The sequence below is a fragment of the Marmota monax genome, unplaced genomic scaffold, assembly GCF_021218885.2.
Source record: "Marmota monax isolate L192 unplaced genomic scaffold, Marmota_monax_Labrador192_F-V1.1 WCK01_AAM20220418_F8-fsc00328, whole genome shotgun sequence".
In the NCBI taxonomy this organism is placed as follows: Eukaryota; Metazoa; Chordata; class Mammalia; order Rodentia; family Sciuridae; genus Marmota; species Marmota monax.
This window is the reverse complement of record NW_026693470.1, coordinates 492850-509433: the sequence shown is the minus strand read 5'-3', so window position 1 is coordinate 509433 and position 16584 is coordinate 492850. Positions and strand designations below refer to the sequence as shown.

General features: G+C 36.8%; 1 protein-coding gene and 1 long non-coding RNA gene across 5 annotated transcripts in view; one reads left to right on the top strand and one right to left on the bottom strand.

Annotated features, from left to right (window-relative positions):
- The window catches only part of LOC124101677 (uncharacterized), a 33478-nt gene extending 29415 nt beyond the window's left edge, over nucleotides 1–4063 (bottom strand). For 2 of the 4 annotated variants that reach the window (XR_006854686.2, XR_009228053.1), the window contains exon 1: nucleotides 3911–4063. This is a non-coding gene — a long non-coding RNA (uncharacterized LOC124101677). Of the gene's footprint in view, nucleotides 1–694; nucleotides 3889–3910 lie in introns of those variants that run through there. The other 2 variants (XR_009228052.1, XR_009228054.1) reach the window with 1 other exon arrangement.
- A 62-nt stretch (nucleotides 4064–4125) lies between these two features.
- Nucleotides 4126–16584, top strand: part of Ndufv2 (NADH:ubiquinone oxidoreductase core subunit V2) — a 31880-nt gene continuing 19421 nt past the window's right edge. Inside the window, exon 1 of the mRNA XM_046457787.2 lies at nucleotides 4126–4282. Within this exon, the coding sequence (XP_046313743.1) occupies nucleotides 4229–4282 (54 nt within the window). The 5' untranslated portion in view covers nucleotides 4126–4228. The remainder of the gene's footprint in view (nucleotides 4283–16584) is intronic.

The following is a 16584-nucleotide window of genomic DNA, read 5'->3' as shown; positions in this document are numbered from 1 at the left end:
ATATGCAGGATTGGGAGGGGGAGGGGGAATCCAAAGCTGTTTCTTCTGCATAGACTAAAAGCTTCCCAAAGAGCCTAAGAACTGGCCCATTTCTCGAATGCTCACCACACTAATGAATACTCTAAACTAAAACCTGAAAGAAAGTTAATAGCAGTAAAAAAAAAAAAGTTCTCATTTATTAAAAAGAAATGGGTATAAAAGATTAATTTTTTTCCTTTTCCTTTGTTAGATTATTTCTCAAAGTGAACACACCTTTATTTTCTCTAGCAACACAAACACTGATTGTAAGACAACACACATTAAATATTGATCTTCATTGTTATTCTAAAATCTGCAGGTAAATATATTTCCTTGTAGAGATGTACTGTAAATTTATTTAATGGACTCTCTATTGATAGTAGTTTCCATGGTAGTAGTTTCCAAAAATAAAAACAATGGGGCCAATGGACCCAGGCTTCCGAGATTTTGAATAACATTGTAATAAACATTTTTATACACTTTTCCAGTTATTTCCTTAGCATAAATTCTTGTTAAGAAACTGAATGTACATTGCAAAATTACAATCTTCAGAGGCTGATCTACTCCCATTGCTGGGTGAGAGTATGTTACCCATACATTAATAATACCAGTATTAGCAATCTCAAAATTTTTCCAATCTATTAGGCATAAACAGTGTTCCCTGTTATTTACTTACGGCAATAGTTTGGATCTTGAATGTTCCTCAAAGGCTCATGTGTTAAAGGCTTAGTCCCCAGCTTGGGGCTATTGAGAAGTGGTGTACATTGAGAGGTGATGGACATTGAGAGGTGGTGGACATTAAGAGATGGAGCCTAGTGGGAGCTTTCCAGGTCACCGGGAGCATGTTCTTGAAGGGAGTAATAGGGCTCCAGTCCCTATTCTCCCTGTCTCTGTTCCTTGGCCACCATGAGGTGTGCAGCTTTGCTCACCATGTGCTCCCTGCCATGATGTACTACCTCATCCAAAAACAATGGGGCCAGCCGAGTGAGGTGGTGCATGCCTGTAATCCCAGAGACTCAGGAGGTTGAGACAGGAGGATGGAGTTCAAAGCCAGCCTCAGCAAAAGTGAGGCACTAAGCAACTGGGTGAGACTCTGTCTCCAAACAGATACAAAAATAGGGCTGGGGATGTGGCTCAGTGGCTGAGTGTCCCTGGATTCAATTCCTGGTACCCACCTCCAAAAAGAGTGAACCTAAAAAAATAAAAACAATGGGGCCAATGAACCACATTGGAACTGTAAGCCAAAAATAAAACTTTTCTCTCTATAAGCTGATTATTTCAGGTATTTTGTTACAGTAATAGGAAGCTGACTAACAATTACTTAGGTAGGGAAGGATTGATCAAATTATGACAGAAAAATCTCACATTACCCATGGAAGCCAATAAGATTCAGTGCCATATTGGGGGAATAATAAGTGACATGAATCTAATAATGGCTTCAATGATATTCTGCTTATTTTTTTTTAAACAGTCTGTTCTTGAAGTCTATATAGTTATGTTACTGGCTGTTATGAACTTTTACTTCCTCTTTGGTCCCACATATCCATGATTCACTTGATAAGAATTTGGAAAGGTCATGAAACAACAATTTAGTTTACCATTGTGACCAGATCGCTCTATTTTGCAATTCAAATTTCCTGTTGGAAACTTTTTTTTTTTAAAAAAAATTTCTCTAAAGCTCTCTCTTACTCATCAAACAGTAGTCTTATCCCTTTTCCCCTTTCTATGGAGTTTTGATTTTCTACCTACCAGCTCTTGGTACTTCTTTCTGAAAAGCAGGACTGGACCTGTCTCTTATTCATGTAAAGTCCAGTGAGGTACACAGGCCAGTATTGTTATGTGCAGGCATGCTGAGAGGCAGAATGCATGATCTGCTTGTGGCTGCTTTAATAAGAAGGATGTGATTTAGGAGATGATTATAATTTAAGATACTTGACTCAAATGTTCCATAGATGGAGCAGCTCACATTGGAAAGAAATGAAGCATTTTTGAATCATTACTGTGTGACAGGCTACATGTTAACCATTTTCTATAAACTGAATGATTTAATGCTCTGATTATATTTTCAGAAAATGGGAACCAAAGCTTCACAGAATCCAGTAAATGATGAGGTCAGAATTCAAATCTAAGTCTATCTCATTACAAAGCTCATCGTTTTCATTATACCATGTCCTCAATAGGGCCTGTGTGTGTGTGATGGTTTAACTGGAGAAGAAATCATGGGAAGGAGAAAGCTGAAGTTCCCACGTTTGATTATCCCATAGATAGACATTCTTCTAGCTCACACATTCTTTTTTTTTGGTACCAGGGATTGAACTTGGGGGCACCTGACCACTGAGCCACATCCCCAGCCCCATTTTGTATTTTATTTAGAGACAGGGTCTCACTCGGTTGCTTAGCGCCTTGCTGAGGCTGGATTTGAACTTGTGATCCTCCTGCCACAGCCTCCAGAGTCACTGGGATTACAGGTGTGTGCCACGGCATCTGGGAACACATTCTTTATTTAAAGGGTTGATCACTCTAGTTATGGCCAATTTTCCTAAGCTGAGAGTAGTAGCACTTAGAATAGTAGAATATATCTAACTTGCCAGACATACTGTTCATTATATGTATATAATCTATCAAACCCACAGAATTAGGTTACTATTTTTTTTTTTTTCCTTTAGGGCTGGGGATTGAATCCAGAGCTTCAAGCATGCTAGGCACACATCCTACCACAGAGCTGCATACCCAGCCTAGGCTACTTTCATTTGAAATCATTGCCATCTATGTTGGTCTGTGCCCAGAGGCAATAACTTAGAAAGTGGGAGGAAGAATAGAGATTTTTCAAATAGCCCCTACAATTTTAACCTAAGGACTCCAGAAAGAATAGTTGATTGCACATTGGGTTACTTTATAAGTGGAATGGCTCTGGAAACCAACTTACATTTCTGGGTGTGAGAGACATTAATCCTGACACTTTAACTTGAGAATTATTTGGACTAAGGATAGGTCAAAGTCATGCAGGACAAGCTTTGAGGCCCTGGATTTGATCTTGATCCCCAGGACTTAAAAAAAAAAAAGAAAGAAAGGAAGAAAAAAGAATATTGCTGCTGATTTAGAAAAGGCAAACTAATATAAAGGACTAATATAAAAGAGTACAAAGAAATGGGAACCAAGGCATTCGGTGTCACTGGCTGGCAGCCCTCTGTGTCTTGAATTCTATAATTCATGGAGGATGCAGTGGAATATCTTAAACTGAGTTTTTAAACTCAGGAAGGTTAAACTTTTAAAATTCCTGTGCTGCTGTTAAAGTTCCAGATACTATTTACAAATTTATTATAGGAAAAAAAATGGACAAAAGGAAGGGAGCAGGTACAGGATGTGACACAGAAGAAAAGAAGGCAGTGAAGGGAAAAATCAGGAGGCAGTAAGTGCTTGGTAAACTCTCCACAGTAGGAAACAGTGCTTTGAGTATACTAGCTGTCACTGAATAAATACTTGTTGGAATTTCCAGAGATGACCAAACAAACATTAAGAAGGAAATGACTTTTTAAAAGCAGTATTATGAAACATTTCTGATACAGAAAATTACGGGGAACAGTAATGAGATGTAGTGTGAGGCTCTAAAGGCCATCCCTAACGACCAATCTTAATTTTTACGTCCCACTCCCCATTACCAGGAAGCAAATTACAGACAGCACATCATTTCACCCCCAAATACTTCGTTACACATCTCTGAAGCAAAGAAATGGAAACCAAAACATTTCTATCTAACTTACTTCTGTGTACGGAATGTCATAATTTGTAAAAATAAAACTTACAACTTTTTCTTTTTAAAGTAATTCCAAGACAAGAAGAGGCAGTTAATCCTCACAAGAATTTCCCGGGTCGGGGGGGCGGGGAAGCTCACCCCATAAATCCCGCTTGGCGGCGTTTTATTCCCCCAGGAGCCCAAGGAGCAGCTCGGGGACTCTTCCTTTCAAGGCAGGACCCCAGCCTGAACCGAAGGACCCAGCCATTTAGGGCCTTGGCTGGTTCCCCTCCCCGCCCCGCCCAGTGGGCCCAGCAGTCTCCGCGCGCCTCTGTAGGCCACCGCCCCTCAGCGTAGAGAGCGGAGCGCAGCCCGGGACGCCAGGCCTGAACTCGGGCGCGCGCACGCCGTGCGTCTCGGGCTCGCTCGGGAGTATCGCTTGGCGCGGCCGGGGAAAGGCGAATAGTTTAGTCCGCCATGTTCTTCTCCTTGGTGTTCCGGGCCCGGGCGGCAGGCCTCACCGCCCCGTGGGTAAGGAGGCTCGGGATAAGCCCGGGCACTGCCGCCACCCTTCTCCCACTTATTGTGCCTCCCCTAGTTTGGGGCACAGGAGGACCTTGGGCTCTGGACCCATCAGCAGGCGGCGGCAAGGACACTGTGGCCTTGGCCCTGTCCCGAGCGTTTGCAGCTTCACGCAGAGTGAAGAAGCCCGAGGGAGGGTCGGCAACAGTAGCTGCCGCGGGTGCGTGGCTTCCCCCTCCAAACTGGGAAGTGTACGCCTAATTTGGTCAGAGTACAGGAGGGCAGGGCTACCGATGGATTTTGTTGGTTTGCTTTAGTACGGAACCTAGGCCTGCCCTCGGCTGGTCGGGCCGTATCCAAGACCTCCGGATCTCAGGAAATAGGCACGTTACACATAAAGTCTATCGATGGCGTTACTGTGGGGTTACAGCATACCGGAGAAAACTCTGGCTTGTTTGCTGAAGGTTGAGTTTCTTTAGGTCTAGATAAGGGTGACCAGTGTTTGATTGACTGCAGTTGTGCTTCGATATTGAAAATGCTCTTAGTAATCGTTATCAATCTAAGTGCGAAAAAAACTGTGTCACAAACAACTGCACCCAACTAAAAAATGTAGAATTTCGGTCATCTTTGAGGTTCAAGTACATATAAGTTGAATTGCAAAGAAGCACTCAAGTTAGTTAATGCAGATTCCAGAAATGATGATTATAGTAGCAGGTCATTTACTGGGGGAAAAAAAAAGCCTAATTTGCCTTTGGTCTTTTTTTTGTTGTTGTTGTTGCTAGAAATGAAGAAGAAAGATTGAGCCAGTTTTCAGCAAAAGAGAGGCAGATAACATATTAATTCACGACTGTAGAGTTAGATAAGAGTTTGGATGGTATCTTCACTGCCTTTTGTAGCTATATGGCCTTGGGCTGTTAATGTTTCCTTAGAGGTAAAATGGGAATATTTCCATTTATATCTTTCAGTTAATATTTGAGTAGGTCGTGTTCTGCTGGGTGCAGGTTACTGTGTATAATAGTATTGATACATTTGGTTACTATTTTATGTGTGCCAAATGCGGTATTAAGCATCTACATTTTTACATCTCATCTTTGGGATCCTACTGTTTTTTTTCCCTTATTACAGATTATAAACGGACTTAATCTCTGTTCTTGTGGAATTGATAACGTAAATATGATACAGTTAAAAAAAAAACCAAAAAAACAAAACAACAATGTTAGAAATCTGAATAGGGCCATCCAATTTAGTTTGAAGGTGGGATAAGATTTTTCCTGGAGGTAATATTAACAGAGTGGGGAAAAGTCAGGAGGTAATCTAGGTGGACAGGGCAGCATGAAAAAAGACTTATTGATGTTGGCAAGAGAAAGGTTGGTATATATGAGCAGCCAACTCTACTGTTGCTGTTAAGGCTAGTTTTCTAATAAAATGAGGGGCATTGGCCAGACCTTGGAGCTCCTTGCATTCTGCTATTCTAAATCCGATTTTATGTTGGAGGTAGGGAGGAGTCAGTGAAAGGTTTTAGAATAGAGGGATATAGTCAGGTTTCTGTTTTGGATAGGTCACTGGATGGGACTGAGGGTGGAATGGGTTTGACTGGAGATAGAAACAGGGAGGCTACAACCATAAGAGGCTTGCAGAACCCTAGATGAAAGATGAGGATCAGACCTTGTCTGCTATTAGGAAAACAGAAATAAGAATACCCGTTGATTTATTTTGAGGCAACTGGGATTAGAGGTGTAAAAAGGGTTAGAGATTTTTAACATTGAAAAAAAGGGACTTTGGATATTTTTTCGTGTTTTATGTTAGTGTTTGCAATTTTATTTTTACAAATAATACTCATACTTAGTTTGTGTTCAATAAATATTTTTTGGCAAGTTTAATTTTTTATTATGCAAGTAATATATTGCTGGAAAAACAGAATATTGGGAGTAGCAAATAGAATAAGCTAAAAAAAATATAAACCACCCTATAGTCTCATCAATCTGAAAATTACTACTGTTAACATTTTGATGTCTGCAATTTCAGAGTTTATAATTTTTTTATATACAAAATCAAAAGGTACTAGTCATGTGGTTTTTTCCTCATAATTTTGATCAACTTATCAGTTGACATTACTGTCATTTTAATGCTGTATATTATTTTATCATGAGGAGATTCTATAACTTTACATAGCCAGGCTATTTAAACTTTTTACAGATAGTAAAGAATGAGCTTAGCTTCTTAAGAGAAATCTTGACCATTTACATTTTCAAAAAAATTTACTATCATAATTTCTGCCATGTTAGCTAGCCACTAATCTGTTCAGCTAAAAGTTTCTCAGCTCATAGTTGCCTAAAAAAATGCCTATGGCTAGGGGGTGTAGTTCAGTATTGGAGCTCTTGCCTACAAGCCAGAATCCCATCACTGCACACTGGCATACATACCCCTACCCACTCAAACCCAGAATTTAATACCAATCTGTTTGAGCTTCATTTTTTTTTTTCTCTGTTAAGGTGGATTAACACCACAATGGAAGATTGTAAGAACTGACTAAAAATTATAGTGTGATATTTTATAGCAATAGACATGACACAGACTTATTCCTCTCTTTCCTTTAATAATTACATGTCAGTTTTTGTAATGTTGACACCACTTCAAACTCAGAACTATTTCATTCCGGAACTACTACTTTTGGTTTGGTAGTGAGAGAGTTATGGTGGCATTTTCAAATATTGTGCTTTTTCATTCATTGAGGATATTTTTCTTTATGTCTGTAATGATGGTTATTGCTACTTTTGAAATTGTTGTCTGATAATTGTTCTTTTTCCTTTGAAAATAGGTTGTGTTCCCCTTCCCCAATCATATTGAATAATTTTGGATTGTATCTTGAACATTGTGAAAAATGTAGAGGCTCTAGGTGTTGTTTTTTTCCTTCAAAGACTGTCTTTTGTTGTTGCTGTTTATTTCCTTGTGGTGAGCAGTAGATGAAATATTGACTCAGTTCTCTTAGTTGGGCTGCTTGAAGTTTGTTGCATGCACAGGGCTCAGCCAGAGATAAGTACAGTTATATATGGTGCTTCCCCATTTTGGTACTTCATTTTCTGAAGTTTCCCACTTGCTCAGACACTCCTTTGGTCCTTCAAACCAGTAAGACTGAATGTTTTCTCTTGGTTTGAGCTGTCCAGCAGTAGTGGCAAACTAGGGGCTTTGTCTTCAGGCTAAAAGATGTAAAGAAAAAAACAAAAACAAATCTTACTGGCTTTTGCTTCTTCTGAATATAGACTCCCTGCTCTGTGTGTGTGTCTATCTTTGGTTGTTCTCCAATTCCTTCAGAAGTAAACATTTTGCTCAGTGTTTGTAAGTCTATAGTTGTTACCAGTGGTTTGGCTTAATATATCTACTTGGTTATGCTAGAAGTATGCCACCTTCCATGATAATGTTTTCATTCAAATTTTTTTAAAAAAGTTTTTTTAGTTGGACACAATAATTTTATTTATTTTTTATGTGGTGCTGAGGATTGAACCCAGTGCCTTACACATGCTAGGCAAGTGCTCTACCACTGAGCCACAACTGCAGCCTCTTTCTTTTTTAATTTTTAAGTTGTGTGGAATGAAATGTTTTCCCAATTGCATTAGAGATTCTTAACCCTAATTTTGTATTATACCAAGGGATTTCCATTTTAGCTTAAGGATTCTAGAGTTCTCTTTTTAATATGAGCAAATCTTCCCAAATATTATATAGAATGCTCTTTATACAATATTTAGGAAGATTGTATAAAGAGCATTCTATACAATATATAGAATGTATAGAATACCATTCTATATATTGTATAGAATATACAATATTCTATGCAATATATAGATGTGTTGGTGTCAAGTCCAGATAAACCCATTGTTAAACTGCATTCAGAAAACCTAACCTGTGGAATATTGTAGCTTAGCAATATAGTTCACTGTCGAGTTCACCTTCATGTTTGCATGTCTGTTTTTATTTTATTTTATTTTGTATTGACTTATTTATTTAGTTAGAGTTTGAGATTTTTTTCAAGTGTTTTTATTTTATTTTTTATCTTTCTTTCTGAAATTGCTCAGGTGTACCAAGGGACATTGTTATATACGGTGAAGATCTAAGTTTAATAGGTGCTGTAATAATAGAAGGCTGTGCCAGTGTGCTCAGAGGCTATGGAAGTGATTTCATTATACTTAGGGAAAAGAGATGGAGTTAGGAGCTGTAGAGATTAAGAAGAGGTTAACTTTGTCATGATGGATGAACGGGAAATATAAAATGAGAGTATTAGGTCTAGGTGAAGGACAGTGAAGTAGAATGGAGAAAGAAAAATCACCTTAGAAGTTGAGACAGGAAAGGATCATAAAGGGCTTGGTATATATCATACCACAGGGTTTAAATTTTATTCTCTATGCAGTGGACGTTTTTAAGTAGATCAGTAGCATAATCAGATTGATTCCACCACTAGGACCCCCAAATCCCTTCTCCATTGTAATTTTGGTAAGAGCCTCTAGAGATGTAGAGACAGATGAGACTGGAAGGTAGGGGACAGTTAGAAGGTTACTGTAGTAATCTAGGAGAGAAATAAGAAAAATTTGAATGGGGATATAAGCATGGAAAATGGAGGGGTAGGAATACCAATTTAAAAATTTGTACAGGTAAAATGGATAGAATTTGATGATTGATCAGTGAGAAAGAAAAGAGGATTCTGAAGTGTTTTTCATGATGACAGTGTAGGATATTATCTCTAATGCCTATCTAATGTTGAAATACCATGGGCCTGAAAAATACTTTGTTACATCCTTTTCTGATTGAGATGAGGAATCATTTTTAAAAGTTACTAGAAATTGACATAAAGGTAGGAAAATGTAGACATAAAATTACATTTCTCTTAATAAAGAAGTGTTAATCAGTTATCTTGGGGTTCAGTATAAAGGCCACCCTCTTGATAATCTCACAGGTAAGAGGGTACTTAAGTCACTTATTTGTGAAAGTACTTGACCCATCTACATATTATTTCTGGTAGCGAAGCAGCTGTTTGGGATTAAGTTGCAGAATTATGTAACTATCATGGTGAGTGGCAGAAGTTTAATTTTACCAGCACAGTAAAAGTATACATATGGCAGGGGTGTGAATTGGGAAATGCTGCTTAAAAGCCATGATTTATGACTCAGAAAGATGATCTTGTTATTATCATTATCGGTTTAATGTACTGTAATGGTAAAATATAGATGATTGATAGACTGTTGGAAATATAAAAACATTATAATTTTAATGTATAATACAGTACACTAATATTAATATAATACACAAGACTATTGCACAGGTTTTAGTCCTTCTTTAGCTCAAGGATAGCATAATGAAGGTACAAAAATGTCTAGAAGAGGGTAACTAAAATCCAGCTTGTTAGCTCCTGTATGAGGATAGATAGAATCTTTGACTACCTGAAGTGAAAACAAAGACACAATCTTAAAGATGAGAATGTGCAGACTTGTTAACTTAATTACAAAACAGTAGGTTACTGGGAAGAAAGGTTTTAGCACTTGTCCTACTCAAGCTCAGGAGACATTTTGATGAGGGGAAAAAGACCTTTTTCTGTCTCAAATCTCCAGTTGAGAGTTTTGTTTTTTTTTTTTTTTTTGGTACTGGCAGTTGAACCCAGGGGCACTTAACCACCAAGCCACATCCCCAGTCCTTTTTTTAGTTTAAGATAGGGTCTTGCTAAGTAATTTAGGGCCTCACTAAATTGCTGAATTATGATCCTGCCTCAGCCTCCTAAACTGCTGGGATTACAGGTGTGCACCATTGGAAGCTTTTATGAGGAGAGGGAGGCATAATGGGACAAAGGCAGGGAATATACATAGATTTAGCTAGACTATGTTAATAAGAAACATGTCACAGTCTCAGTTTCCCTGGAATCCTTCTATGTCAAGGGGTCAATTCTCAGGTTTTATTCTTAGCATGAGGAAGTTTGGGGTGTAGAAAAGTAATTGCTTTTAATTTTAAAGGGGTTCGTAATAGTTGATGATTAAAGTGTTTGTTTATTTATGTTTTGGGTGGTGCTGGGATTGAATCCAGGGTCTTTGCATGCTAGACAGGTACTCTGATATTGAGTTATATCTCCATCGCCCAAAAGAAAATATTTTTGATTCTAATAAAAGAATGCAGTTGTGTCTAGGGGATCTCATGTTTGCACCATGAGAAAATTAGTTTGGAAAGTACAGATATGTCATACTGTCTTTCAGATTTGATAGTGATAGAATGTATCTTTAATCTTTTGTGGTGTGAAGAGGGAAATTTCTTAAAATCACTGACTATGCCTTATTCCAAAGATTCCAGGTTGGAAAAGATTATCTCATTCTTGTTCTTGGATTCATTATCACCTTGAAGATTATTAGTAAAATCCATGAACTGTGAGCTAGAATATATATTAAATACAGTGTATCTTAAGGTAGTGAGTTCCAACCTGATGAAAAGATTGAGTTAGATGTTTTAAGAAGTACTCAAAACTCCTCCTGGGTTACAGTTTTCTTAATTTAAACAAATACAGATTAAGTATCATTTTCTGAAAATCTGAAATTTGAAACGCTCTAAAATCCCAAAACTTTTTGATACTTATAAAGTTTTAGTTTTTCTTTTCTTTCTTTTTTTTTTTTAATTTTTTATTGTTGGTTGTTCAAAACATTACATAGTTCTTGATATATCATATTTCACACTTTGATTCAAGTGGGTTATGAGCTCCCATTTTTACCCCATATACAGATTGCAGAATCACATCAGTTACACATCCATTGATTTACATATTGCCATACTAGTGTCTGTTGTGTTCTGCTGCCTTTCCTATCCTCTACTATCCCCCCTCCCCTCCCCTCCCCTCCCCTCTTCTCTCCTCTCCTCTCTCTGCCCCCTCTACTGACATTCATTTGTCCCCCTTGTATTATTTTTCCCTTTCCCCTCACTTCCTCTTGTATGTACTTTTGTATAACTCTGAGGGTCTCCTTCCATTTCCATGCAATTTCCCTTCTCTCTCCCTTTCCCTCCCACCTCTCATCCCTGTTTAATGTTAATCTTCTTCTCATGCTCTTCGACCCTACTCTGTTCTTAGTTACTCTCCTTATATCAAAGAAGACATTTGGCATTTGTTTTTTAGGGATTGGCTAGCTTCACTTAGCAAGTTTTAGTTTTTCAGATTAGAGATGCTCAGCTGAAAGATCTATACAAGAATTTCAAAATCTGTAAAACTCCAAAATTTGAAATACTTCTTATCCCAAGGATTTCTAATAGAGGATATTCAACGTGAACATGGTTTTTGAGTATTAACCCTTAAGTACTAGAAAATAAAGCAATTTGAATTTATACAACATTTATTTGTGTTTTAGGGTTTACCATGTAATTCCTGAGGCCCAAAATCTGAGATCATTTGAATTTTTTTTTTAAAGAGAGAGAGAGAAAATTTTTTAATATTTATTTTTTAGTTTTCTGTGGACACAATATCTTTATTTTATTTTTATGTGGTGCTGAGGATCGAACCCAGCGCCCCGCGCATGCAGGCGAGTGCGCTATCGCTTGAACCACATCCCCAGCCCAAAATTTTTAAAATGAATATTTTCTCTAGGTACCAAAATCTAGGTGTATAGTGAGCAACTTGCCTTAGGTTAACAGTCGTTGGTATAGATGAGACAGAGTCCAGGTCCACTGACTGAAATGATGTCTTAACATTTTATTTCTATAAATTATTCTTGTCCTTAGAACAATTGGTGTTACTTGTTTACATGCTGTGCTTTACATATGTAAAAAATACTTTCTTTAATTTATGGTCAAGGTGTCTGGAAATAATGTTTAATATGGTTATCTTAATTTGTACTGCACCATACTTGTAATGTCTGGGCTTTTCATATAGCTTTTCTGTATTATAAAATTAGCCAAATTTTATTTGATGATTTTCATAGTGTGGGGAAGTTCACTTACATTTATTTATTACATTTATTACATTTAATTTCTTAGTTAAATTATCAATGGAACTTTGTCTGAAGGGTATTTGTAAAACTGTTCTTATGTATATTTGAAAGTATAGCATAACTTAAAACTATAATTTTTCTTTTCTGTTAAAATGGGATAATAATAATTTCTATCTGGTAGACGTGCTATGAGGAGTAAATAAGTTATATATAGTATTTATAAAATTTATAGCAGAGTATTTGATGCAGGGTAAGCATTTGTATTATGATTGTCCTTGAAATAAGTATCACAATTATTATTAAACTCAGCAGTGACTTTGTTGAAAAAACATTTTTTTTTTAATTGTGAAAATATCTACTGTGAATGTATCATGGACATTGACTTTTTGGGGAGCTTTTTATTTTGTTGCTTGAGCTAGTAATGGGGTAGCTGTAGGGTAACAAGTTAGCAAGAGTTGTAAACAGTGTGAAGATAGTATGGAAGGATCCCACAGCACTTTGAAACAACTGGGAGATTTTTCACATGTGTACTTTGACCCTGCTCAAGTGAACATATCTTTGTGAGTTTAATCTGTAAATGTGAGGGATTGTTTGAAATATGGTATATAGTCCTTGCCTGAGTTGGCTGCCAATAAAGGAAAAGATTGTTTTTCATTTACTTGACCTTAGTCTTACCTAATTAAATTAATGAGTCTTTCAGTTTTTTCTTTCAGCTTTCTTGTCCCTTATTAAGTTCTCCTGGCTAAATGTTCTTTTATAATTCAAATATATGATAGACCTCAAATGTGAGTTGAGCAACAATACTACTGCTTGAGCAACACAAGAAACTCAGAAAAAGAATAGGACCCATCAAAACATCATTAAGCGATCTATGTTCAGGGAGAATATAAAATGTTACTTATTTTTTGTTATTTTGAGCTTTGGTGTTGATGTTGTACATAATAGTAAGAGGGAAAGGCTAGAAGAAAGAGCACAGGACTTAAGCCTGAGCTCAAAATCCTCCTCCGTTGGTCACTGTGGTATGAGACAAATTATTGTCACTGAGCCTGAGTTTCTTTTTCTTTTTAGATGTAGATGGACAAAATACCTTTATTTGTTTTATGTGGTGCTGGGGTTTGAACCCAGTACCTCTCACATGCTAGGCAAGTGCTCTACCACTGAGCTGCAACCCCAGCCCTGAGCCTGAGTTTCTTTAAATGTAAAATGGAAATAATAACTTACCATAGGTTTTTGAGGAGTCATTGAAAAAAAATATATAGAAGGGCTTGATGCTGAGCCAGTTTAGGAAAAGAATAAGGTGCAATATTCTGTGCCATATATCAGGTTATATTCTTGTTTAGTTAAAAAAAAAAAGTTATTTGGACTTTCAATTGGAGTTCATTGAATTAATTGGAATTTTGTTGAGGTATAGCTATTTCCAAGCCTAGTGAGAAACTACAGAGAAAAAATTATAGTCCAGTTCAAGGGGGTCCTGGAATAGAACTCGGCTTATTCTCCAAATCAGTCTAGTCTAGGTTAAGTTCCTCTCCCCTGCCAGTTCTAAGGCTGGTTGGTTCTTATGTGCCTCTTTATTACTGAGTAAAACTGAGTTTAAATAGCCAGTTAAGGTAGTGTATGTATGTTAATTCAAACTTTTAAAATATTTTCCTTATTCCTTTATTCAAAAGTGGTCTGACAGGAATATTATAGTGAATATAAAATAGGTGACATTCCTAAATGTAGAAAAAAAACAGGGTAGCTTTGAAAAGATGTATATAAAACCTGCATGGATGAGTAAGTTTGTGCCAGTTGAAAAAAATTGAGGGCTTAATGTTTACCAATTTATCCTCACTATTTTGCTTACTTCTTTCATTTTAAATATATTATCTGAACCATTTTTCTATAGTTTTGAAGAGGTCAGTTTCAGGTATTGAAATTGAATTTGCTCAAATACTATCCTTATACAAACGTGTGTGTGTGTGTGTGTGTGTGTATGTATGTGGGTATGTGTATGTATATATATTTATATACAGTGTGTTTGTGTGTGTGTGTGTGTGTGTGTGTATTTTTTTTCAGGTTTTCTACAGGACTAGGAGAAAGTTGGCAATTATGTAAAAATCCTAATTGTAAAAAACATTAACCTACATCTTTCTCTCTAAATTAGAGCATTATAAGCTAAGGAGGTAGGGTAGTCTTTTTCTAATTTGTCTTCCTGTATGTGAATGCCCAGCTTTCTTCTTTAATCTCCTTAGTTTCTTAGATCTTGGTTCTTTCAGAGCTCTAATGTCATCAAATAATTCCTTTAAATGGCAAGTAATAATGTCATAACTTTTATAGCCATAAGATCTTGGGACTTACTGTGAATTCTGCCACTAATTAATGATGAAACCTAGAGAAGTTTTTATAACTTGTTTAAATCTCTATTTTCTAATACCTTGCAGGAAATTTGAGAATTAAATAATACATTAAAAGTTAGTTCCTGATACCTAATGATAGGTAACAATGAAAACGTACTTAAGATGTGCCAGGCAATATATTAAGTAATTTACATGAAATATCTTTTTTCATTTTTTTCAACAATCCTGTGTAATACGTAGTAACTGATTTTCCAGATGAAGAAACTTGCTCTGGAGTTGAGTTTTTAACCACTTTGGTAAGTTGTCTCTCTCTAGATAGGGTATTTATGGAATATTAGATTCCAGTGGATTGTCCCAGTTACAGATGTGATGTAGACAATAATGAATTATGTTTGTTTAGAAACAATGAAATTGACATTTCCTACACTAGAACATGTTGGTGTTGGTCCTCTTTCACCTCAGCTGCCTTCAGGAATAGAGTATGTAAGATTAATTTGCATTTGCCTAATTACTGAAGCTGTTTTCAAATATTTGTTGGCCATTAGCATTTCTTCTTTTGAGAAGTGTTTGTAGTTCATTTGATTTCTTATTGATTGGGTTATTGTGTTTGTATTTGTTTGGTGGTAAGTTTTTGATTTCTTTATATATTCTGGATATTGATGCCCTGTTGGAATAGTAGATTTTCGTCCAGTCCACAGGCTCTTTCTTGGTGCTCTTATTTCCTTTATTGTGCAGAAGCTTTTTGATTTGATGCCATCCCACTTATTGATTTTTAGTTTTATTTCTTGAGCTTTAGTAGTCTTAGTAAGGAAGTTGATGTTTGTGCCAATACGTTGGAGTATTGACCCTTTGTTTTCTTCTAGTATTTACAGAGTTTCTGGTCTAATTCCTAGGTTTTTGTTCCATTATGAGCTGAATTTTATGCATGGTGAGAGATTTGAATGTAGTTTCACTCTTTGGATATTCAGTTTTCTTAGCACCCTTTGTTAAAAATGTTGCTTTTGGCACCTTTATCAAGGATCAGGTTGACTGCACCATTATAGATTTGGCTCTATATCTTCTATTCCGTTGGTCCTCATATCTGTTTTCATGTTTTAGATTTTTTTTGTCAGCTACATAATATTCCAAAGTTGGCCTTTTTTATGTTTAATAAAAATTTATATTTACAATGAACATGATAGAAGCAACATTTTTATGTAAACCTTGTCCTCATTTTAAATATTCTTTAGGATAAATTTCTAAAAGTAGAATTATTAAGTTAAAAGATGGAAACTTTTTTAGGCTCTCCATAAATTTTATGCTAATTTTGTTTCTTTAAAAGACTGTAGCAGATTTTCCCTAATATATCAGTATGCTCATATCCCCATGTGTTTAACAAAATGAAATATTGTCTTTAAAACAAATTTGCTAGCTTGATAGCCAAAAATGTTTAAATGTTTTTAAGTACTGGTAAGTTTTTAAAACATTGACTTCTGTCAAATTTTGTTCATGATCTTTATTCTTTATTTCTGATTTTTTAAAATATATGTATGATCTCGGCAGGCTATTAACCTCTGTCACCAAATATGTATAAGATTTAAGAGTCATCAGCATAGTTAATAGATGATAATGGGTAAACTCTCAGATACAAAGGATTTATAGAGAAGTAGGAGTGATGACTGAACCTGCCGCAGTCTGGCTGGGCACAATTCAGGAGCCACTTGTCAAAAGAAACGAACTTTATTTTTAGAACACACGCCATACCGCACAGCTCTTCAGGAAAACCCTCAGAGCCCAACTGCCACCACAGGCTTCCCACAAGCCTCTCCACCTCCCCCACTCCTCCTGCTCTTGAGGTCGATTGGCTGGATCGCGTGGGCGGAGCCAAAAAAAAGTCCCCCAATGAGCAGCTCTGTGGTCTGAAAGGGCGGGGAAACAACCCAATGAGCATCACGGCAGAGGAGCCAATCAGTTGGCAGCTAGAAGTTTGCTGGGGCCGCTATGAGCCAATCATCAGCTGGCAGCTGGAAGTTTGCTGGGGCCCCTTCCTCTG